The 26,296-nt window shown below is 47.6% G+C and overlaps 1 protein-coding gene across 2 annotated transcripts in view; it reads left to right on the forward strand.

The window, feature by feature from the left end:
- The first annotated feature begins 10,018 nt into the window (after positions 1–10,018).
- The window catches only part of atf6b (activating transcription factor 6 beta), a 74,574-nt gene continuing 58,296 nt past the window's right edge, over positions 10,019–26,296 (forward strand). For both annotated transcript variants that reach the window (XM_067973859.1, XM_067973860.1), the window contains exon 1: positions 10,019–10,308. In XM_067973859.1, coding sequence (XP_067829960.1) covers positions 10,236–10,308 — 73 coding nt within the window. In that variant the 5' untranslated portion in view covers positions 10,019–10,235. The remainder of the gene's footprint in view (positions 10,309–26,296) is intronic.

Here is a 26,296-nt window from a genome sequence, read left to right on the forward strand (position 1 = left end):
AAGACTCCAGGAATACCCCAAGGTGAGGTTGGAATGAGGCTGTCAGAGTTTTAGGGGTTTTCTGCTGGATATTTTCCCAGGACCAAAGTCATTGGTCACCTTGCATACTCCAAGAAATGGAGTGACCCTTTACTGTTCAAAACCTAGTTCAATGATAGTGAAGACTCAGGGCCGTAGCAGAGAACCCTTACTCTGTACAACAGTCACTGAAATATGGCACATGCTGCCATCTGAATTAGTCTCCCTTTGCTGAAGGAGGATTGAAAAGCACCCTCCTGAGACAAAGCACAGGCTTTGGGCCATTAACACATTTACTTACATAAAAGACACAATCAGTGGTGTACACTTTTCACAATTAAAACAATGTCACGGTGTTAGCCTCGGCCCAATGAAAGCACGCTCACCTCTAGTTCAGAAAGTTGTAGTTTCAAGCCCCACTCCGGAGACTTCAGCACCTAATAAGCTGACACTGCTGCAGTACTGTTAGAGGATCTCTTAAAGAGCAGACATTAAATCAAGGTTCCATTGGCCCTCTAAGGTGAATGTAACAGATCCCGTGGTATTATTTGGAAAACAGTGGGGCAGTGTCCTGGCCAACGTATATCCCTCAACCAAACAGCACAAATGGATTAACTGGTCATTTAGCTCATTGAGACCTTGCTGCCTGAGAACCGACTGCTGCATTTGCCTACATAAGAACAGTGACTACACTTCAAATGTAATTCATTGGTTGTGAAGCACTTTGGGACATCCTGAGGACATGAAAGTTGCTTCCTCTCTGTCCCTACACCCCTCGGCTGTGAAAGCCATAACCATGTAATTTACCATCTCTAAACAACAGGTCATATTCACTAGCTTAACATTTCAAAGCCAAGTCAGTTCACGCTTTCAAAATACAGCCAACCTTTGTCTGCTGGCCATCAAATTCACAGAGCACCCTGCAACTGAGAGACTGCTTGTCCTTAGATCATTGAGTAGACAATATACCTTTCATGATTTAATTGACCCAGGCCATCTATTTCACCAAATTGAATGATAAAGTAGACATATTTTTATTGATGGTCTAAAATGTTATCAATGAATCTGTCCCATTTCAGTCAACTGAGGCCTGAAGCCCACCCATTATTCACAGATCCAGTAACTCACAAGTTGACAATGATTTCACGGTCATGTCTATGGCTGAGCTGCCATGACCACACCCCCAAAAAACCTTGGGCGACATGGATTGAATCCTTTACTTGCTGACCCTAGCGGTACAGAACTATTACATGTTAAAAAAAAATCCAGCTCAGGCACTACCCAGTTTGCCACATGGTCGTGGACAATATACTGAAGTTCATTCATGCAGACGGAAAAGGATGGAACTTCGGGATAACTTTCCGAAGCTCCTGTCATCTTTGGCATCCTCGAGTGCCTCCACAGCACAAGTTAGCAGCAGTGTGGAGAGATTTCTGCTCATGCACTGTAAATCCAGAGAGTTAAGGACCAACCTGACTCCAAAACAAAGAGTGACTCTCCATCCTCCGGGGAGCCTCACTCCATTCGGTCCCAGTGCCACATTGGCCACACGACTCTGGATTTAGGCCACATTCACACAATGGGGTAGATTTTGACTTTGTGCAATGGTGTAGAGCAGGTGACAGCGAGTCGGCAGCCTGTTTTACTCTTGTCCCAATTTTTATTTCCATCGACCTCAGTGGGAATAAAAATGGGGAGAGGTGTTAAACTAGCCGCCAACTTGCTGTCACCCGTTTTACAGCATTGCACAAAGTCAAAATCGACCCCAGTAGTTGCCCTTCCATGGCAAGCTTAACATCGGTGTAAAATGATTGTGGTTTCAAACCAACACTAAATAAGTAAGTGTAAATCTTGAGTTAGGGGCCTGACCTGACACTGGAGTCCCTCCTCCAGGACATAGCACCCTGCTTCACTCTGGGATCAGGCCGGGCTCAGACCCCGGATTGAGGCTCCTTTTACACTGTCACTTTTTAACCAGCACTGCAGTTGCAGCGAGGGATGAAGGGGAGTGAATAAAGATGAGGTAGGGAAGAAGGGAATGCAGAGAGTTAACAAGATAGCGACTGTCTGAGCTCGCACAAATGGTAATAAAGAGGAACTGGTAAAGAGCAGAAAGGTCAGGTCAAGAACAGAATTTACAAAAATTGTATAAACTGAAGAAAGGAAAAAGCAAAGTAAGAGAACAAGTGGCAAGATATTGTTCCAGGGGCGATGTTATTAAGAATAAACCAAATAATGTGGACTGGAGTCACATTTTGGCCAAACCAGGGAGAGATAGCAGATTCCTCTCCCTGAAAGATATTAGTGAACCAGTTGGGTTTTTAATGACTTTGATGGTATTTTTGTCTGTTGAACTCAAGTTTACAACTTGTGATGAAGGGATTAATTTGTAAACTACCAGTCTTCTGGTGGGTGATTTGGTTTGTTTCAGCTGTGCAGTGATAACGGCCAATATTCTGATGGAATAATCGAGGAGGGGGGGGCGATGACAAGAGCAATGGTTCAGTGAAGTAGAATTTTAGAAGTGGGCTCTATAATGTAAGAGATTACAGGTGTGTGAGGGTCTTTACCTGGGCTGATGCTGTCTATCATTTCTTTCCACACTGTGTACTGTAACGGTCCTTTGAATACCCCCAGAGACAGATTGCCACCTGCTAATGAAACTCCATTACAAACTTCATTAATCCTGTAAAAATAAAATATTTGACGTTATAAAAAGTAACTATAAGCACTTTGCTGAATAAATGTGCTTGGCTGTGCAGAGATTTTGTAAAGAGTATGACCTACCTCCTCTCCCGATAAGCTTCTTCCTGGGAAATAAATCAAAAACAGATCTGAAGTGACGGAGACTGACAGTGTAAAGCCCAGACTGCAACGAGCATGAAGCTACAGTACAGAACTACACCGATACACTCAATAATTCCAGAGTCTGAATTCCACAAAAGGTGCAATCAGATGTACGTGGAAATTCTTTTTTGTCTGCAGTCTAAACACACGCACACAAACACAATCTCTCTCTCTCTCACACACAAACACAATCTCTCTCTCTCTCTCACACACACAAACACAATCTCTCTCTCTCTCACACACACAAACACAATCTCTCTCTCTCTCACACACACAAACACAATCTCTCTCTCTCTCACACACACACAAACACAATCTCTCTCTCTCTCTCACACAAACACAATCTCTCTCTCTCACACACACAAACACAATCTCTCTCTCTCTCACACACACACAAACACAATCTCTCTCTCTCACACACACAAACACAATCTCTCTCTCTCTCACACACACACAAACACAATCTCTCTCTCTCTCTCACACAAACACAATCTCTCTCTCTCACACACACAAACACAATCTCTCTCTCTCACACACACAAACACAATCTCTCTCTCTCTCACACACAAACACAATCTCTCTCTCTCTCACACACACAAACACAATCTCTCTCTCTCACACACACAAACACAATCTCTCTCTCTCACACACACAAACACAATCTCTCTCTCTCTCTCTCACACAAACACAATCTCTCTCTCTCACACACACAAACACAATCTCTCTCTCTCACACACACAAACACAATCTCTCTCTCTCACACACACAAACACAATCTCTCTCTCTCACACACACAAACACAATCTCTCTCTCTCTCTCACACAAACACAATCTCTCTCTCTCTCTCACACAAACACAATCTCTCTCTCTCTCACACACACAAACACAATCTCTCTCTCTCTCTCACACAAACACAATCTCTCTCTCTCACACACACAAACACAATCTCTCTCTCTCACACACACAAACACAATCTCTCTCTCTCACACACACAAACACAATCTCTCTCTCTCTCACACACACAAACACAATCTCTCTCTCTCTCACACACACAAACACAATCTCTCTCTCTCTCTCACACACACAAACACAATCTCTCTCTCTCACACACACAAACACAATCTCTCTCTCTCTCTCACACACACAAACACAATCTCTCTCTCTCTCTCACACACACAAAATAACGGGCAACTAAAAGCGGAATCTCAGACAAGAGAGCGAGCACGAAGGCACCTGGGATTCTGTGGACGCCTCGATGATTGGTATTGGTTAGTTGTGTATCACTGAAAACAATATAATCACTCACAGAATAAAGTCAAGAAACCAACTAACCCGTTCCGTTATGCCCACGAGTGTTGGAGGAATATTGGATCTCACTTTAAATGTTCATTTCTCATTTTATGAATTAACCCCATCAGACCATCCCCTCACCTGGAGAAACATCAGACGGTCTTGTTGGTCCGTTGGGATCTGTAACTCTGAGAATACTTCCTCAATCGAATCTAGATTCTCCTGAATCTCTCGAAGATTTTTCTCCATCTCGAGTATGGTGTCCAGTCCTGGTCAGTCCCACCTCGAGTACCGTGTCCAGTCCTGGTCAGACCCATCTCGAGTACCGTGTCCAGTCCTGGTCAAACCCATCTCGAGTACCGTGTCCAGTCCTGGTCAGACCCATCTCGAGTACCGTGTCCAGTTCTGGTCAAACCCACCTCGAGTACCGTGTCCAGTCCTGGTCAGACCCATCTCGAGTACCGTGTCCAGTTCTGGTCAGACCGCACCTCGAGTACCGTGTCCAGTCCTGGTCAAACCCACCTCGAGTACCGTGTCCAGTCCTGGTCAGACCGCACCTCGAGTACCGTGTCCAGTCCTGGTCAAACCCACCTCGAGTGCCATGTCCAGTCCTGGTCAAACCCACCTCGAGTACCGTGTCCAGTCCTGGTCAAACCCACCTCGAGTGCCATGTCCAGTCCTGGTCAAACCCACCTCGAGTACCGTGTCCAGTCCTGGTCAAACCCACCTCGAGTGCCATGTCCAGTCCTGGTCAAACCCACCTCGAGTACTGTGTCCAGTCCTGGTCAGACCGCACCTCGAGTACCGTGTCCAGTCCTGGTCAAACCCACCTCGAGTGCCATGTCCAGTCCTGGTCAAACCCACCTCGAGTGCCATGTCCAGTCCTGGTCAAACCCACCTCGAGTACTGTGTCCAGTCCTGGTCAGACCGCACCTCGAGTACCGTGTCCAGTCCTGGTCAAACCCACCTCGAGTACCGTGTCCAGTCCTGGTCAGACTGCACCTCGAGTACCGTGTCCAGTCCTGGTCAGACTGCACCTCGAGTACCGTGTCCAGTCCTGGTCAAACCCACCTCGAGTACCGTGTCCAGTCCTGGTCAAACCCACCTCGAGTACCATGTCCAGTCCTGGTCAGACCCATCTCGAGTACTGTGTCCAGTCCTGGTCAGACTGCATCTTCAGTATTGTCCAATTCTGGCCAGTCCCACCTCGAATATCGTGTCCAGTCCTGGTCAGACCCATCTCAAGTACCGTGTCCAGTTCTGGTCAGACCCATCTCGAGTATGATGTCCAGTACTGGCCAGTCCCACCTCGAGTACTGTGTCCAGTTCTGGTCAGACCCATCTCCAATACAGTGTCCAGTTCTGATCAGACCCACAGAGTACTGTGTCCAGTTCTGGTCAGTCCCACCTCGAGTACTGTGTCCAGGTCTGGTCAGTCCCAACTCGAGTACTGTGTCCAGGTCTGGTCAGTCCCACCTCAAGTACTGTGTCCAGTTCTGGTCAGTCCCACCTCGAGTACCGTGTCCAGGTCTGGTCAGTCCCACCCGAGTACTGTGTCCAGTTCTGGTCAGACCCACCCGAGTACTGTGTCCAGGTCTGGTCAGTCCCATCTCGAGTGCCGTGTCCAGTTCTGGTCAGACCCATCTCCAATACAGTGTCCAGTTCTGGTCAGACCCACCCGAGTACTGTGTCCAGTTCCGGTCAGTCCCATCTCGAGTACCGTGTCCAGTTCTGGTCAGACCCACCCGAGTACTGTGTCCAGTTCCGGTCAGTCTCACCTCGAGTGCCGTGTCCAGTTCTGGTCAGACCCACCCCAAGTACTGTGTCCAATCCTGGTCACTGAGACATAAGGGTGACACTCAATCACTGGAGGTAGTGAAGAGAACAGCAGAGATAAGGCTATCAAGGGATATGGAGCAAATGCAGGTAATTACAGTTGAGGTATAGACCAGCTATGATCTAATATTTTTAAAAATTCATTCTTGGGTGTCGTCAGCAAGGCCGGCATTTATTACCTCTTGAGAAGGTGGTGGTGAGCCTTCCTCTTGAACTGCTGCAGTCCGTGCGGTGGGAGGTGGCACAAGGAACAAAGGTAAATTTAAAGGCGATATCAAGACATTCTTTACACAACACAGAGCGGAGGAGGCAAGATCCCGGGAATCATTTAAGGAACAACTAGATGGCAGCGATGGGGGAGGGGAACTGTAGGGGCTCCCTGGATGATGGACTAAGATGGGCCAAATGGCCTTTCTCATCCGTAATATCGCAACCCGCAGGCAGCAAATGAAAGTGGCATGTGACACTCCTGAAGAACACCAGTGGCATCTCATTTTCATATCTGAGGGCCCTAACGCTCGTTTCAGGCGGCCTCCGGGGACTCCTGAAAAGTGGCCCTTACCAAATTGGGCGCGGGACGTTGGTCTCCAAAACTCTCCCTCGTCACGTCCATTTTACCCCCATGAAGCGGGCACAACGAGGAGCAATTTCCACCCCGTTATCGGCAAGCTCAGGGTCAACTTCCATATCATCCATAGAAAACCCTCCACTAGCACCAGCAACTCCAAGGATGTTATATACCCAAAGGACAGTAAGTCCTGGTTGCATTTATCCTCTGAGCCACTGGGAAACTCCCCCTCCCTCCTTCCCCCTTCCCCCTCCCTCCTTCCCCCTTCCCCCTCCCTCCTTCCCCTTACCCCTTCCCCCTCCCTCTTCCCCCTCCCCCTCCAGGGCCCATCACTATCCTTGTGAACCTTCATGGGCTCATTTTTAAAGGGGAAGTCTTTCATGCAGCACTGATATCCTGCCAGCAGATGGGAGCGGCGCACTTTGTAACAAAGAGAGACTTAAGTTCATACAGCGTCTCAACGAAGCCCAGAAACTTACTGCACCCGCAACACTTAACTCTCGAGTAACGTGTCCAGTTCTGGTCAGACCCACCTCGACTCCTTCTTAGGAAAATGCAGCAGCCGTTTTACACACAGCAAAATCCCACACCGAGCAAATGAGATGAATGACCAGTTAATCTCTCTTTGGTGGCCCTCGTTGAGGGGAGGAATATTGGCCAGGGAGAACAGCCCTGCTCCCTGTTGCCGTGGGATCTTAAAACACCAGTCGAGGCAGACGCGGCCTCGGTTTAAAGGGCAGCACCTCTGCCCGTTGGGGACGTAGAAAGAGAGGAACAGGAGTGAGCCTTTCGATCAGATCATGGCTGATCTGTGACTATCCACCATTTCCCCGCCATTGCTCCATACCACTTGATACCCTTGAAAGCTCTAATTGTCCCAGCGTCCACAGCATTTTGGGGCAGAGAATTTCACATCTCCACTACCCTTTGTGTGGAGAAGTGCTTCCTGATTTCATTCCTGAATGACCGAGCTCTAATTTTAAAGCTGATGCCCCCCCCACTGTTACAGACTACAGTCCAGGGAGAGGTACAGTGGAGCAACGGCGAAAGTCTTTCCCAGTTTGGGTCTCTCCTGTTCAGAGTTTGGGACCAAAGATAATGGGGTGGGGGGTAATTTCACGAGTTTCCATTCCCGGCTGTCGACCAAACATGGTAGGGGCGAGAGTGGGGTACAGTATTGTAGCCCCAATGTTTAGGCCCACACTCAGTGCCAATGACACTCTGCACCAGGAGATGGGTCATGCAAAAAATCACCCCTAGTGCGTCTGCCTATTTCTCTTTATCTGCTTCTCCATTTTTAACACACAAGTTACACCCACATAGGTTTCAGATGAAATTATAGACTCATAGAAGAGGACCATTTGGCCCATCGTGCCTGTGCTAGCTCTTTGAAAGAGCTATCCAATTAGACCCACTCGCCCCTGCCCTTTCCCCATCGCCCTGAAAATGTTTCTTTTCTAAGTATTTACCTGATTCCCTTTTGAGAGTTACTATTGAATCTGCTTCCACCGCCCTTTCAAGCAGCGCATTCCAGATCATCACAACTCGCTGCGTTTAAAAAATAACCCTCCTCGGCCAACCCTCTGGTTCTTTTGTCAATGACCTTAAATCCGTGCGCCCTGGTTACCCACCCTCCTGTCAGTGGTGACGTTAAGACCTTGGTAGCCACTGGAGAAAGCCAGTGCCAACGTCCTGGCTGCACTGCATCCGACGTCAATCCAGTGTAAAATCCAGATGGAATACCAGCAGCTTTGTCCTGCTCCTGCCGGACAACGCTGGCACCCGGAATTCTGTCCGTCATTGCTTTTTTTTCCCCCGTGGGAGCTTGCTGTGCACAAATTGGCTGCTGTGTTTTGCTACATTACAGCAGCGACTACACTCCAGAAGCAAGTACCTCATTGTGTGTGAAGTGCTTTGGGAGGACCTGGAGTTATGAAAGTCCTTTATATATAATTGCAAGCCCTTCCACTCTTTGAATTTTTACATAAAAACAGAAGAACATAAGAAATAGGAGCAGGAGTAGGCCAATCGGCCCCTCGAGCCTGCTCCGCCATTCAATAAGATCATGGCTGATCTGATCCTAACCTCAAATCTAAATTCATGTCCAATTTCCTGCCCACTCCCCGTAACCCCTAATTCCCTTTACTTCTAGGAAACTGTCTATTTCTGTTTTAAATTTATTTAATGATGTAGCTTCCACAGCTTCCTGGGGCAGCAAATTCCACAGACCTACTACCCTCTGAGTGAAGAAGTTTCTCCTCATCTCAGTTTTGAAAGAGCAGCCCCTTATTCTAAGATTATGCCCCCTAGTTCTAGTTTCACCCATCCTTGGGAACATCCTTACCACATCCACCCGATCAAGCCCCTTCACAATCTTATATGTTTCAATAAGATCGCCTCTCATTCTTCTGAACTCCAATGAGTAGAGTCCCAATCTACTCAACCTCTCCTCATATGTCCGCCCCCTCATCCCCGGGATTAACCGAGTGAACCTTCTTTGTACTGCCTCGAGAGCAAGTATGTCTTTTCTTAAGTATGGACACCAAAACTGTATGCAGTATTCCAGGTGCGGTCTCACCAATACCTTATATAGCTGCAGCAATACCTCCCTGTTTTTATATTCTATCCCCCTAGCAAAAAAAGCCAACATTCCGTTGGCCTTCTTGATCACCTGCTGCACCTGCAAACTAACTTTTTGATTTTCTTGCACTAGGACCCCCAGATCCCTTTGTACTGCAGTACTTTCCAGTTTCTCGCCATTAAGAAAATAACTTGCTCTCCGATTTTTCCTGCCAAAGTGCATAACCTCACATTTTCCAATATTGTATTGCATCTGCCAAATCTCTGCCCACTCACCCAGCCTGTCTATATCCCCTTGTCGGTTTTTTATGTCCTCCTCACTCTCTACTTTCCCTCCCATCTTTGTATTTTCTTTTGTGTTTAGGGTCCTTTTATAAGGGTGTGCTTTATTTTGTTAAAAAAAGCAAATCAAAATCAAATAATAAACAAAGTCAATTAATAATTTTGTTCCATTGATCAAGGCTGCACTCCAGTCAATATTTGGATTCCGCTGAGTGATTCCTGGACTACAACTCCCAGAAGAGCCTGCGAACTCCGCGCCTGCGCAGTTCCGTCTCACGGAAAGATTTCCGGCAAGTTTCGGGCCGGGGCTTCGTGAGAAGAGCGCGAGGCGAAGTTTGAGAACCAAAAAAAAAGAAAATAACACATAAATAAGAGATCGACCTATTTTAAAGACCTAAACGAGAGCAGAAAACTTGTAAATCTTCGGGAACAAAAAAAAAACACGATTTTAAATCCGAAGAGCCGAGCGCGAGCCGCTTCCAGCCGAAGCGAGCTCCGTAAATCCCGCCTCCCCGCGGCGCTGATTGGCCGGTTGCGGCGCTCCCGTGTCATCGGATTGGCCGGAGCGCCTGTCAGTCAGAGTGACGGAGGCGTGTTTCCGTTGACAGGCCCAGGCCTCAGTGGAAGTCGGGTTCGGACCTCGGGCAGTGTGTCTGGGCCGCGGGAGGAGTGAGGCTGTGCTCGGCTGCTGCCTGGGCGAGTAGTCGCCGGTGGGAGCGACTCACGGCGGACGCCGCCGTGTGATTTTATACTCGGGCTTTTCCTCTTCACTTTTGATTATTATTGTTGTTCACTGGGTGGAAGCGAGGACGCCATGGCAACGGATTTCGTGACCGAGCTGGACAGTCCTTTCTTCGCCGATAATCTGCTGACCAGTGAGGACTGGGGTAAGGAGGAGGGGAGGGGAGGGTATAGGGGGGAACAAGGGGTGAGGGGGGAATCATCAAGGGGAGGGGGGCCGGAGGGGGGGGGCTGTCAAGGGGAGGGGGGCCGGAGGGGGGGGGTGTCAAGGGGATCATCAAGGGGAGGGGGGCCGGAGGGGGGGGTGTCAAGGGGATCATCAAGGGGAGGGGGGCCGGAGGGGGGGGGTGTCAAGGGGATCATCAAGGGGAGGGGGGCCGGAGGGGGGGGGTGTCAAGGGGATCATCAAGGGGAGGGGGGCCGGAGGGGGGGGGTGTCAAGGGGATCATCAAGGGGAGGGGGGCCGGAGGGGGGGGGTGTCAAGGGGATCATCAAGGGGAGGGGGGCCGGAGGGGGGGGGTGTCAAGGGGATCATCAAGGGGAGGGGGGCCGGAGGGGGGGGGGTGTCAAGGGGATCATCAAGGGGAGGGGGGCCGGAGGGGGGGGGTGTCAAGGGGATCATCAAGGGGAGGGGGGCCGGAGGGGGGGGGTGTCAAGGGGATCATCAAGGGGAGGGGGGCCGGAGGGGGGGGGTGTCAAGGGGATCATCAAGGGGAGGGGGGCCGGAGGGGGGGGGGTGTCAAGGGGATCATCAAGGGGAGGGGGGCCGGAGGGGGGGGGTGTCAAGGGGATCATCAAGGGGAGGGGGGCCGGAGGGGGGGGGGGTGTCAAGGGGATCATCAAGGGGAGGGGGGGGTGTCAAGGGGATCATCAAGGGGAGGGGGGCCGGAGGGGGGGGTGTCAAGGGGATCATCAAGGGGAGGGGGGCCGGAGGGGGGGGGTGTCAAGGGGATCATCAAGGGGAGGGGGGCCGGAGGGGGGGGTGTCAAGGGGATCATCAAGGGGAGGGGGGCCGGAGGGGGGGGGGGTGTCAAGGGGATCATCAAGGGGAGGGGGGCCGGAGGGGGGGGGGGTGTCAAGGGGATCATCAAGGGGAGGGGGGCCGGAGGGGGGGGGGTGTCAAGGGGATCATCAAGGGGAGGGGGGCGGGAGGGGGGCGGGAGGGGGGGGGTGTCAAGGGGATCATCAAGGGGAGGGGGGCCGGAGGGGGGGGGGGTGTCAAGGGGATCATCAAGGGGAGGGGGGCCGGAGGGGGGGGGGTGTCAAGGGGATCATCAAGGGGAGGGGGGCCGGAGGGGGGGGTGTCAAGGGGATCATCAAGGGGAGGGGGGCCGGAGGGGGGGTGTCAAGGGGATCATCAAGGGGAGGGGGGCCGGAGGGGGGGGTGTCAGGGGGATCATCAAGGGGAGGGGGTGTCAGGGGGATCATCAAGGGGAGGGGGGGCGTGTCAGGGGGATCATCAAGGGGAGGGGGGCCGGAGGGGGGGGGCTGTCAGGGGGATCATCAAGGGGAGGGGGCCGGAGGGGGGGAGGTGTTAGGGGGATCATCAAGGGGAGGGGAGCTGGAGTGGGGGGTGTCAGGGGGATCATCAAGGGGAGGGGGGCCGGAGGGGGGATGTCAGGGGAATCATCAAGGGGAGGGGGGTTTGAGGTGGATCATCAAGGGGAGGGGGGCCGGAGGGGGAGTTAAAGGGGAGGGGTGCTGGGGGGCGAGTTAAAGGGGAGGGATGATTGGGGTATGGGGGGAGTAAGGAGGGGAGAGTTTTTTTTTGGGGGGGGTGCAATTCCAGTGCATAGTGCACTTTGGACACCCTGGCATAGTGGACCCCAGGGATCCATATGGTCATCTGATTTCTGTCCTCTTGTGCTGGCCACATTGTGTGTCATGAGTGCAGTCTCATCCTGTTAATTCAGTATTTTTATATCTTTCTGCACCTGACTTACAGCATGTTATTTCTGTTAGTATATTGATAAATAATTTCTGCAACGATGCCATTGTTTCCTTTGGGTAATTGAGGCTGTGTTTTATAAGTTGGGATGAGGGGTCTCTGGGGGTGTGTGCCAGTGTTTAGCATGGGTCCTCAGCATGGAAAGTTTTGGAAGCCACTCCTGTGGCTATTAATCAGATGTGTATAGTTGGCATCTTCTCCCAACTGCAAAACTGTTTTAATAAAAATTAGATAACAGGTTTTACAAATTACTAATTCCTAATGAAATGTAAATTCCTCTTTGCCAAGTCCAAAACCTGACCAGGGACAAGGGATGAGATTGTGGCTTTGAGTTCTGAAGTTTGCTTTGCTGCTGATTAAAATTTCACACAAACCTTACTAACAATAATGGTCGCTGTATCATGAGATACAAAAGCAGGGTGTGGGGGAAACTTAAAAAAATAGCAATATCGGTTTTGGGCATCCAGTTTTATATTTTAAAAATGTCTACAAACCTTTCAAAAACTGAACTGCGCAGTTCTGAAGCAGACAGCTGCTAACTGTAATGGCGAGTAACATTAGCAGGTATCCTTTCAATCAGTGAGGTGGACCGCGGTGTCCAAGATTGAGGCTCACGGCGGGGCGGGGAGGGGGGCACGGGCCCGGGGTGCGGAGTCTGGTGCAGGATGTGCTATAATGTGTAGAACTTTGTCATGAATTATTATATCATGGGGGAAACTCAATCAAATGGTCTGCTGACCAGTGTGTGCGAGTAAGGTCAGTGAGTGACCCATAGTACTGGCTGGGTACAGGATGTACTGCAGATGGTACAGATGTAATCGGTAATTACATACCTGCCAAGTCTGTTATTTGGAACGGGCACAATATATGGTATTTTTAAGCTAACGAGCTGCTTTTAGCATTTCATGTTTTATAAATGGAGCAAAGAGTACAAGAGCAGAGAGATAAATTGCCTTAGAGGGGACGCAACAAAGGTTCACTAGACTGATTCCTGGGCTGAGACGATTCTCCTATGAAGAGAGGTTGAGTAGAATGGGCCTATACTCTCTGGAGTTTAGAAGAATGAGAGATGAGCTCATTGAAACATATAAGATTCTGAGGGGGCTTGACAGGGTAGATGCCAAGAGGCTGTTTCCCCTGGCTGGAGAGTCTAGAATTAAGAGGCATAGTCTCAGGATAAGGGGTCAGCCATTTTAGGACTGAGCTGAGGAGGAATTTCTTCAGTCAGGGTTGTGAATCTTTGGAATTCTCTACCCCAGAGGGCTGTGGCTGCTGAGTGGTTGAATATATTCAAGACTGAGAAGGATAGATTTTTGGACTCGAGGGGAATGAAGAGATATGGGGATCGGGCAGGAAAGTGGAGTCAAGGTCGAAGATCAGCCATGATCTGATTCCTAATGTTCTTATGGCAGTGGCTGGGTAACAGAGTGCTGTGTGCAGTTTTGGGCACTCCATTATGGAAAGGACATTAAAGCCATAGAGAGATCAGAACATGGATTCATTAGGATGATGCTAGGGGCTGGGAAACTATAGTTATGAGGAGAGACTTGTAATATATCCAGTCTCCTCTTATAGACTTCACTGCTCAAGTGAAGAGGTTTTTTAAAATTATGAAAAGATTTGATGGGCTGATGGTAGTCAATTTCCTCTGGTTGGTGAGTTAGTAAGGAGTGATCAATTTAAAATTGTCACGAGAATGAGGGCAAATTTCTGTGCTTTCCAGTTTTTTAATTCGTTCATGGGATGTGGGCGTCGCTGGCGAGGCCGGCATTTATTCCCATCCCTAATTGCCCTTGAGAAGGTGGTGGTGAGCCACCGCTGCAGTCCGTGTGGTGAAGGTTCTCCCACAGTGCTGTTAGGCAGTTCCAGATTTTTGACCCAGCGACGATGAAGGAACGGCGATATATTTCCAAGTCGGGATGGTGTGTGACTTGGAGGGGAACGTGCGGGTGGTGGTGTTCCCATGCACCTGCTGTTCTTGTCCTTCTGGGTGGTAGAGGTCGCGGGTTTGGGAGGTGCTGTCGAAGAAGCCTTGGCGAGTTGCTGCAGTGCATCCTGTGGATGGTACACACTGCAGCCACATTGCGCCAGTGGTAAAGGGAGTGAATGTTTAGGGTGGTGGATGGGGTGCCAATCAAGTGGGCTGCTTTGTCCTGGATGGTATCGAGCTTCTTGAGTGTTGTTGGAGCTGCACTCATCCAGGCAATTGGAGAGTATTCCATCACACTCCTGACTTGTGCCATGTAGATGGTGAAAAGGCTTTGGGGAATCAGGAGATGAGTCACTCGCCGCAGAATACCCAGCCTCTGACCTGCTCTTGTAGCCACAGTATTTATGTGGCTGGTCCAGTTAAGTTTCTGGTCAATGGTGACCCCCAGGATGTTGATGGTGGGGGATTCAGTGATGGTAATACCGTTGAATGTCAAGGGGAGGTGGTTAGACTCTCTCTTGTTGGAGATGGTCATTGCCTGGCACTTGTCTGGTGCGAATGTTACTTCCACTTATCAGCCCAAGCCTGGATATTGTCCACGTCTTGCTGCATGCGGGCACGGACTGTTTCATTATCTGAGGGGTTGCGAATGGAACTGAACACTGTGCAATCATCAGTGAACATCCCCATTTCTGACCTTATGATGGAGGGAAGGTCATTGGTGAAGCAGCTGGAGATGGTTGGGCCTAAGACACTGCCCTGAGGAACTCCTGCAGCAATGTCCTGGGGCTGAGATGATTGGCCTCCAACAACCACTACCATCTTCCTTTGTGCTAGGTATGACTGCAGCCACTGGAGAGCCTTCCCCCTGATTCCCATTGACTTCAATTTTACTAGGGCTCCTTGGTGCCACACTCAGTCAAATGTTGCCTTGATGTCAAGGGCAGTCACTCTCACCTCACCTCTGGAATTCAGCTCTTTTGCCCATGTTTGGACCAAGGCTGTAATGAGGTCTGGAGCCAAGTGGTCCTGGCGGAACCCAAACTGAGCATCGGTGAGCAGGTTATTGATGAGTAAGTGCCGCTTGATAGCACTGTCAACTTCCATCACTGTGCTGATGATTGAGAGTAGGCTGATGGGCCGGTAATTGGCCGGATTGGATTTGTCCTGCTTTTTGTGGACAGGACATACCTGGGCAATTTTCCACATTGTCAGGTAGATGCCAGTGTTGTAGCTGTACTGGAACAATTTGGCTAGAGGCGCGGCTAGTTCTGGAGCACAGGTCTTCTGCACTACAGCCGGGATGCTGTCGGGGCCCATAGCTTTTGCTGTATCCAGTGCACTCAGCCGTTTCTTGATATCACATGGAGTGAATTGAATTGGCTGAAGACTGGCTCCTGTGATGGTGGGGATATCGGGAGGAGGCCGAGATGGATCATCCAATCGGCACTTCTGGCTGAAGGTGGTTGCAAACACTTCAGCCTTGTCTTTTGCACTCACATGCTGGATTCCGCCATCACTGAGGATGGGGATGTTTACAGAGCCTCCTCCTCTCGTCAGTTGTTTAATTGTCCTCCACCATTCACGACTGGACTTGTTGGCACACTCGTTGCTTTGCTGCAGAAAGGAGTGAGGTAGAGACTGTTTTGAAGAGAAAATGGATGGATAAGTTTTTGAAGCAGAGGGACATAGAGAACTTGGATTAGTTTTGGATTGATCTGGAAAAGAGCTGGGACAAATATGATGGGCCAAATGGCCTCAATATGTCCAACAAGGCCTCTATTTTAAAATTCTCACCCTTGTTTTCAAATCCCTCCATGGCCTCTGCCCTCCCCTCCCTATCTCTGTAACCTCCTCCAGCCCTACAACCCTCTGAGATCTCTGCACTCCACCAATTCTGGCCTCTTGCGCATCGCCAATTTTCATTGCTCCACCATTGGCGGCTGTACCTTCAGCTGCCCAGGCTCTAAGCTCTGTAATTCCATCCAGAAGTACTTCTGTTTATAGTATGACCTGGCGCAATGTAATTGGGACAGTCGTGCCACTTACTTTGCATTGATGCAAAGCAGTTTCAGATTCATGGCGTGGTAAGATCTGCAGAGTAACTCTGAAGTTCATTGGTTCAGATTGACTGTGGGTTGGGGGATCGTTTGACACGACTTCAGCTTTGCACCAGCTCCAGCCATTATGAAGTGAAGTTAAAAGCTCACTGTTAATCTTTCTAATTTTAGCAGAGCCCTGACTCTGTTGTCAGCACCTAGAATGATACTGTACAGAAGGAGGCCATTCGGCCCATTGTACCTGTGCTGGCTCTTTGAAAGAGCTATCCAATTAGTCCCGCTCCCCTGCTCTTTCCCCGTTGCCCTGCAAATTTCTCCTTTTCAACTATTCATCTAATTCCCTTTTGACTGTTACTATTGAATCTGCTTCCACCACCATTTCAGGCAGATCATCATAACCCGCTGCGTAAATTTTTATTCCCTCATTTTCCCCCTGGATTTTTTGCCAATTGCCGATTATCTTCAGACACCACTGAAACCCAACAGGTACTTGGACACTGGTGAGCAGAGGTGTGCGGCTTTCCCTCACTCGGGTGTGGTACAGGGTTGGTAATGTCACTTGGGTCTTCTGGCCTTGCATCACTCCCATCAGATACTGGTCTGTAAGCGGTACCTCTAGTGCAAGAATGCCTTGGAAACACATAGCTGTATGGGAGCTGATTGGGGCAACAATTACTTAGTGCGAATTGTTTACCCTGTGCTTGAAAGCAAATGCTTCCTTTTACAGTTCCTCCGGACTGCAGCGGTTCAAGAAGGCGGCACACCGCCACCTTCTCAAGGGATGGGCAATAAATGCTGGCCTTGCCAGCGATGCCCACATCCCGTGAACAAATATTTTTTAAAAATCCACCATCATCTGTGACCTTGCTACAGAGTTATACTTTGTAGTCAGCCATCGTCCATAAACAAAATCATGATTGGAAGTTTTTCACAAAATTGGAAACTAAAAATGTGTTTTTAATGTGTAATTTTGAAAAGACAGACTAGCATTGTCTCCGTCAATTAGCAAAGAATTCAAGGAGGAATGTTGGAGATGGACCAAATGGCCTCTTTCTGTGCTGTAAGATTCTATATGGTTGAGGCTAACTTCCAGTCCAACCGGCAGCTGAAGTCTTGCTTGCGTGAGCTATGAGTTTTCCCGTGTCAGATAAAGGAGTGTGACTGAGCAGGTGTGGTGACCTCCGCAGTTTCAGATCAATGGCATCGACCCATGCTGTTCCATAAAGCAATTGAGCAGTTAGTTAACCGGATTGCTCAAGAGGAAATTCAGGAGGATCTGAGGATCAGCAGAATGGTTTGGTTCATCTGAGTGAAGAATGGAATCCGATGGTTTTATGTAATTCTTGGATGTTATTCTGTGTTGCGAATATGCCCTCGGCGTCCTCCCTCTGCTGAAGTTGCCTCCTGTAGCTGGGAGAGAGGGGTAAAAGGCAAAAATCTGAATCTTCCTTTATTGTAACAAGTGAGCTAATGAATTAAAAGGAAGACTTCAGGATACAGCCAGGAGAATTCCTGCAGAAAATTAAACATTATGATCACTGTTGCTTCTACTGCTTTTATATTTAAAATAAAAAAAACTGGTAATATACAAAAAAAGGCAGGCAGTGTTGGGGCAATTTTTGGTGCTGCCTTCTCCCTACTCCCACACCATAAAGGGGGTAGTTTTAACAGGGCAACTTTACCCAGAGTGGTTAGAATGTGGAACTCACAACCACGTGGAGTAGTTGAGGCGAATAGCATAGATGCATTTAAGGGGAAGCTAGATAAGCACGAGGGAGAAAGGAATAGAATATGTTGATGTGAGATGAAGTACGGTGGGAGGAGGTTCGTGTGGAGCATGATTACCAACACAGGAAGGGTAACGATGAGTAAGCAATTAAAGGGGAGGGTAATTCTGTGGGTAAGTAATTTAAGGGGGAGGGTAACTCTACTGGTAGGTGCCAGCCCTGCCAGGTAGGCCCTCACCAGTGCGGGAGGAGGCTCGGGTGAAGCATAAACACCAGCGTAGACCAGTTGGACTGAATGGCCTGTATCTGTGCTGTAAATTCTATGTAGTAGGGAGATGTGCAAAGCTTATTTCAAAAGCAGCTGTGTGTCGGTCATGTGTAGTACTGTATTCTGTCCAGATTTCAGATGGCAACCTGGTGGGTCTGTTTTGCAAGCTATTGGCCAAGCAAGTTAAACTTGTATGTGTGACATTCCTTTTGCTTATGCTTTTGTTTGGTATTAAATACTTGCTCCAGCTAAATTATGGAACTCAATCAATGTTCAAGCACTTGCATAGTCTTTTTCTTCCCACGTGCTAATTAAATGTAATTTTATTTGTATTGGGAAACTCATTTACGTTGGAATTTTTGCTTAGGCAAGCCCAGTTCAAAGCCTGCAGTTTTATTTTAGCTGGCTGCTGGACAAAGTTTACAATGCGGCAAGCTTGACCATTGTGTCTTGTCAGTATTTAAAAAATGGTAGTGTGGTCATTTAACCGCTTTGAAGGATCATTTCCTCTGCATACGTTGGGGGAAAAAAAAGCGAACGATCTTGCAAGAGTCTTCACCTTGGCAACACTGCGCAAAGCATAAACTGGTGATGCAAATTAACATACAGGACACCACAAATAAGGTTCTGCTGATTATCCCTTCAGGGCTTTCGCTGTAATCCACAACCTCTGAGATTTTAGCAAAGGCACAACACCTGCAATTTTGACCCTCCTGAGATTTGGACCGTTTGTCCAATCGGTCAAATGAGGTGTTTTTCCTTGCAAAAAAAAACCTGTTCCACGGGGAGAGTGGATGTGATGGAAAGTTTAAAACCAAAGTGCAATAGTCTCTCGCTCTCCTGATACTGTCCTATGTAATTAGCCTGTTGTTTTTTTCATTTGTGCCTGGCAGTGATAGATTAATGGAAATATTCAGGGACTTTGTCCAGATTTGTTTTGCACTAACAGTTTACCAGAGGGAATATGTTTCGTGTCTGTGTTTGAGCCCATGGCCCTTCTGCACTATGTTGGTGAAGACTTGTTTCCGAGTTGAGAATCTAATATACAGGGGAACATGAACCCTTTCTTTTCCACTGCCCACCCCCCCATATTAATGCAATGTCTTCGGTGAAGATATGAAAGTCCTATTTAATTCCTTACGCCCATGTTAAGTTCTTTTTAATCAAGATTAGCCTCATTTTGTGTAGTTTTGCTTCACCACCATACTGTAGCTCCAGTGCTATACATCTAAGCTTGTAGCCCCAGCCCATGACGTTAAAGCTGCACATACCTCCCTGAGAAGTCACTGCAGCAATTGCTAGGTTGCCTGCTCCCTTTCGTTTAAAGTTTTGAAATTTTAGCACATTTGCTGGGTAAGGAAGGTCTGGAGGAGGCCATTTTGTATCTCTGCTTCCCTTCGGTGGTGTTCCATGATGTGCATAATGCGGGGGTGGGGGTATTGTTAATGGATGCTGACACTTCAGAGCAGTCCGAGGCTGATCCAGAGATGCCACGTCCCACAGAAAATAATTATGGGCTGTGTACTGTCGGAAATTTTGCACCTAGGCCCCTAGTTCCATCGCCCTGGCTGATCACTGGGACTGAACTCCAGGGTGCATCTCTGTTGTCTGCCCGACCCCTGAGGTAAGTTTTAAATCCCATTTGTAGTCATTAGCCAAGGTATCTTATTTCCACCTGTGTGATATCGCCCACCTTGTCTGTACCTCAGCCCTCCCATGACATTGTCACCTCCAGGTTTGATGTGTCTCGTCACTGGTCTCCATCCAACCGTCCTGTTCCGTATCAAGTCCTCACCGACCTCCAGAGGCCTCCCATGTCTCCACTGACCAGCATTCTTTTCTTTGTTTGCAAATCCCTCCGTGGCTTCACCTCTGCTCCCTCCACCTTGCACCCTCCTATGATCTACTTTGGGGTTGGTGGCCCCATAGCCCATGTCACCTGTTGGTTGAGGGGTAAATATTGGTCCAGGACACTGGGTCGGGGGAGGGGGGGGCGCTTCTTTTGAAATAGCATCGTGGGATCTTTTACATCCACCTGAGGGGGCACAGAGGGCTTTGGTTTAACATCTCATTCGAAAGCTAAGGATCAGCGGTTACAAAGTAAACATGTACATAGCAGGTTTCCTGTGGTTAATAAGTCAACCATAAGATGCAGGTGCTTTCAACAAACAATCTTGCCCATGGCTTCAGTGTACAAACTGAACCTTTTTACTGTCATGATAAGATTTGGCACAAGGTTGAGTATTTTGTAGGGGGTGAATGGAGCTGGTGGTTGTAACTGTTTTGTTGCACAGTGGAACCTCCTTTTATATAATGACCTAGATCATTTCCTATTTCTTCAAGTATCCTGATTTTATTTTCCACAAGAGCTTCCCTTAGTCCCATTTGCTTTTACAGGATAACCCTCTAAGGAATTTAGCAGTTTTGCCACAAATGATCTTTCAGTTTAAAGAGCTGAGTGCCTGAGTCATGATTTGTTGGTGGTATTATTGCGAGTCCACTACCCTGTACTAGGACCCTGCCACATTAACACAGTGCACTGAGGAAAAGCAAATGAAGGGCGAAGGAGCACTCATTACATGGCCCAACAGTGATTGATCACCCAGCCTGGTATCGGGACTACGCAAGCAGCAGATGCACCAGTTGGATTGGATGTCCCTTTCTGATTTTTGACTTTTTTATGAATGATTTTAAAATTGAGAAATTTCATATGCTTGTTCCTGTTTTAAATTCCGATACAACTCGTGAATCTAATTGAATGCAGCGGTCCCAGAAATAACGATGCATTAAGCGTGTTATTTATAGAATGTGCAGCGTTTCACATCTGACAAAGATCAGAAGTTGTTAGTTTCCTGCACAGATAAGAAAGGCTCAGATTCACACCCACAAGTCCTCATGTAGTGAATGCCTGGTATTGGTCATTGCTGTGGAGGGGTGGTTCAAAAGTGGAAGCCAGGCATTTCGCGCAATGAGGGATGAAGACTTATAAATATTAAAAGAACCAAAAGGTTTAATGCAGCAGCAGTTGAGAGCTTGTTAAACATTATTTTGTCAAAATGGAAGAAAGAAAGACTTGCATTTCTATAACATCTTTCACGACCTCAGGGCATCCAAAGCGCTTTACAGCCAATAAAGTACTTTTGAAGCATAGTTACTGTTGTAATGTAGGGAAATGCAACAGTCAATTTGTGCACAGCAAGATCCCACAAACAGCAATGAACTAAATGACCAGGTCATCTGTTTTAGGTGTTGGATGAGGGATGAATGTTGGCCAGGACACTGGGGAGATTTCCCATGATCTTTGAAACAGCACTGTGGGATCTTTTACGTTCGCCTGAGGGGCAGACTGGGCCTTGGTTTAACATCTCAACCGAAAAACTGCACCTCTGACAGCGCAGCACTCCCTCAGTACTGCACTGGAGTGTCAGCCTAGATTATGTGCTCAGGTCTCTGGACTGGGACTTTAACCCACAACCTTCTGAATCAGAGGAAAGAGTGCCACCACTGAGTCACAGCTGAGCCTGAAAAACAGAACGTGTGTAATAGTTACTATAAAATCTGACTGCTGAGTCACACGTTGAAATTTTCAGTAACATTGAACGACATATACTCTGGTATGATCTTTCCTAGCCATCTGTATGTGTAAATCACGGTGCAATGTTAAATCAGTCCAATGCAATGGGCTTTTATGGTGGTAAAATCGTGCTAGACCCTGAGTGCATATAATCAATCATTCTTCATAAGCAGAAGCTGAACCAGTTTTACAGAGGGACATAATGACCTCACAGCAGGTGAATGCTGCAGGACTCTGCTTGAGACTTTGTGCACCTATGAAAGACACTGCGGAACTGCACACCAACATCAACATAGATATCTATGTAGGCTGTAGCAGCATCTAAAGCACTACGACTTGCTAGCCTGTGCTTCAGGCTATTCTCTGCAGTTGAATAATCAAGAATCTGATCCACCTACTTTACAAAGATGGATAGGCATTTTACAACCATTGGTGGATGGATCAGTCATATAATCCATGAAACTCACAGTTGGCAATTAGCCAATGTGTTGTTGCATCAACCATGACCTTATCTTTAAAACCAATTTATGTTGAAGTCTGAAGGTTACATGGCAAATTAAAGGCCCATTTGGGCTTGGCATGTTTGGGATATATTACTTCACTGAGACTTGCTACAGCTATCAAATGTCACCTCGATTCTTGTCTTTAAAATCTGTATTCCAAAAAAAAACCCCTCTGCACTGTGATACAGGTCTATGAATCCCCAATTAGCATATTTAATTTGAGATATCGCAATTACTGGTTAATTGGGAAGGGAATTTCTTGTAATAGTTGGAAAATAAAGCATTGCAGAGGCATTTTTTAAAAATTCACTGCTTCCACCACCCTTTCAGGCAGTGAATTCCAGATAATAAGAACTCACTGCATTAACAAAAAAAAAAATCTCATCACCCCTCTGGTTCTTTTGCCAATAGTTGCCTTCTGTTGCTGCAGCAAACAACTCTTGTGGTTGTACTGCTACTCCTGCCGTACTGCTTCAGCATGCAGGTGTGTTTAGCCGATAACACGTGGCGCAGAGGGCCACAAACTAACAAGCCTGCATTTATAAAAGCGCCATTTACATTCTTGGGACCTCCCATAGCACTTCACACCCGAAGAATTACTTCCTCTGTGCACATTTCTGATCTCTTATATTACAAAATGGCTGTCGAAGCACTGGAGATGGTGCAAAAAAGATTCACAAGGGTGATAGCAGAACTGAGGAAAGGCTGAACAGGCTGGGGCTCTTTTCTAGAAAAGAAAAGGCTGAGAGGTGACCTGATAGAGGCCTTTAAGATTATGATAGGGTAGACGTAGAGACGATGTTTCCACTTGTGGAGGATTCCAATACTAAAAGCCATAAATAAAAAGTAGGGAACTCAGGAGAAACTTCTTCACCCAGAGAGTGGTGAGAATGTGGAACTCACTACCACGAGGACACATAGCACAAATGCATTTAAAGGGAAGCTAGATAAGTATATGAGGGAGAAAGGAATAGAAGATTATGCTGATAGGGTGAGATGAAGAGGGGGGGGGGGGGAGGAATCTCGTGTGGAGCATAAACACCGGCATAGACCAGTTGGGCCGAATGGCCTGTTTCTATCCTGTTATTTTTATAAGTATAATCACTGTTGTTTGATAGCCCGCTTCATGTACAGCAAAGTGGGGGATGGGATCCAGACTGAGGGGGAGCACATAAAGGTGTCGAGGCAGAAATATATATATATTTTTTTAAACAGCATCTCACATTGCGGCTGGGGCCGACCAGCAGTAGCATCACTTGATATCCTGCCGCCATGCTTTCACCAGGGAACAAAACCGAGGGAAACCGTTCAGGGTGGGAGGGGAGGAAAGAATGCCTGTATATCCAGTGGGGTGCCCCGATCTGGCTCAGCCAGATCACTTGATTCACCAGGAAATAAAACTGCATCAATGGGCAGGCAACCAAAAGGCACCTGGCACTTCATAGGAACAGGAGTAGGCCATTCAGCCCCTCGAGCCTGTTCTGCCATTCTATTAGATCATGGCTGATCTGTATCTTAACTCCATTTATCTGCCTTGGTTCCATATCCCATAATATCCTTACCTAACAAATCTATCAATCTCAGTTTTAAAATGATTAATTCTCCCCCAGCCTCTTGGGGGAGAGAGAGTTCCAGATTTCCACTCCCCTTTGTGTGAAGAAATGCTTCCTGACATCACCCCGGCACGGCCGAGCTCTAATTTTAAGGTTATGCCCCCTTGTTCTGGACTCCCCCCACCACCACAACCAAATCAGAGGAAATAGTTTCTCTCTATCTACCCAATCGACTCCTTTTAATCATCATAAACACCTCAATTAGATCACCCCTTAGTCTTCTATCCTCAAGGCCAATATATCCTTCCTGAGGTACGGTGCCCACAACTGAACACAGTACCCTAAATACTTCAGCACGGGCTGTAGCCAAATTTTTCCGGGGGAGGCGGGGGGCGTACTGCATTGGGGTTGAGGGCGCCAGACATCAGGCCAGTTTGAATTGTAGAGCGACCACTTGCCTTTAATGTAGAAAAACATCCCAAGGCTCTTCGCAGGAAGCGTAATTATACAATGTTGGACGCAGAGCCAAAGGAGGAGATATTAGGGGTAACTACATGCTTTGTCAAGGAGGTGGGTTTGAGGAGGGTCTTGGAGGTGGAGAGGTACAGGGAGGGAATTGCAAAGCATAGGGTCCAGACAGCTGAAGGCACGGCCGCTGCCAGTGGTGGGCAACGGTAGTGGGGGGTGCACCAGAGGCCAGAATCGGAAGAACACAGAACTTTGAGGGTTGTAGCGCTGGAGAAGATTAGAGACGGGACGGGACGAGGCCGTGAGATTTAAACACGAGTGATCGTTTTAAATTTGAGCTGTCGGACCGGGAGCCGATGTAGGTCAGCGAGCGCTGGGGTGATTAGTGAACGGGACTTGGTGCGGAGTGGGATACAGGGCAGTGGCGTCTTAGATGAGTTGAAGTTTATAGATTAGTTGAATTTTAGGCAACAGAACTCAAATAGAGAGCACAAAACACATCGGGGAAAGAAAGACTTGCATTTATATAGCGCCTTTCATGACCTCCAGACGTCCCAAAGCGCTTCACAGCCAATGAGGTACTTTTGAAATATAACTTACAATTGGGACTGACCATTAGTGTTGATGTTCAATGCAAAGTTGGAATTTGTTATTCGGTTGTATTGAGACAGGAAGGGAGAATGTGAAGCTAGTTGTTCCTCTGGCAAAACTGGTTACATTGTATTTTAATCATAAATTTGAATGGTATTTACATAGTAAAGGATTGCAGAACAGCTCTGGAATTCCCCTGTGTTCAACACTTGCAATTTTATTGATAGGAGTTTGTAACATTGAGCAGCAGCCAAATCCTGGAAATAGGGGAGGAGACAGGCAAAAAAACATCAAGCCAGCTCTAATTTTAGGCAGAGGGATAGATATTAAAAGCAGCCAACACACTGGGAATGTTTTAATTTCAAAAGTAAGTATTAAAAGTATTAAGTTACTGTTTAATGCTGCTGTACAGAACCTTCAGGAAAAGATCAGTACCATCCAGAACACTCTGATGTGACTGGCAATTGTGACTTTCAACACATAGTTTAACATTACATCTCCTATCATCGCACCATCTACTGGTGTCAGAGAAACATGGCATTCCCTATAGGAAATATTTACATAGAACTGTTCAATGGAAAGAGTGACCTGCTTTGTCAGTTTTAATAATAGATTTTATTTGCTATGTTTCTTGCACTTGGCTTTCTTCTACCTCTACAGCTTGAGATAGTTTTTTGCTTCAGGAAGCAGATTTTATTGTACTTGGTGAGAGTGAAACGGCTTTATAATTGTAGGGGAGAGAAGGGCGTAACTTGCTGACAGAAATCCAAAATCTCTTTAGTATGTAGGGCTACAAAGAGTTTTCTTAATGGTACTAACAAGTTGAAACTAAAGGTTGGTGCGTGTGATTGAAACTGGGGATATACAGCATAAAAGTTCTTTACTTTTTGCATTTTATGAACTGTAATGATGCCGTGCTTCAGCTCCTGTAGCTGCATATAGGTCATGGGGAGGGAAGAGGAAGCAGAAGTGTGGCATCCCACTCCAGATACTTGAGCACAAAATCTAGGCTGACACTCCAGTACAGTACTGAGGGAGTGCTGCATTGTTGGAGGTGCCGTCTTTTGGATGAGACGTTAAACTGAGGCCCTCTCGGGTGGACATAAAAAAACCCCACGGCACTATTTCGAAGAGGAGCAGGGGAATTCTCCCTGGTCAATATTTATCCCTCAGTCAACATCACTAAAACAGATTATCTGGTCATTATCACATTGCTGTTTGTGGGACCTTGCTGTGCACAAATTGGCTACCGCATTTCCTACATTACAACAGTGACTACACTTCAAGAAGTACTTCATTGGTTGTGAAGTACTTTGGGACGTCCCGAGGTCATGAAAGGCGCTGTATAAATGAAAGGAAGAAAGAAAAAAAAACTTTCATGATGATGCCGGTATTCCGTAAAGACTATCCTAAAAGTTCTGGAATAAAATGACAGTGTAACACTTCTCCAGTTTTTAATGCATGTGAGACTAGCGAGCCCTCGTTTCTTGCTGCCAAAAGATGAAATGTTAC

The sequence above is a fragment of the Heptranchias perlo genome, chromosome 39, assembly GCF_035084215.1.
Source record: "Heptranchias perlo isolate sHepPer1 chromosome 39, sHepPer1.hap1, whole genome shotgun sequence".
Classification (NCBI taxonomy): Eukaryota; Metazoa; Chordata; class Chondrichthyes; order Hexanchiformes; family Hexanchidae; genus Heptranchias; species Heptranchias perlo.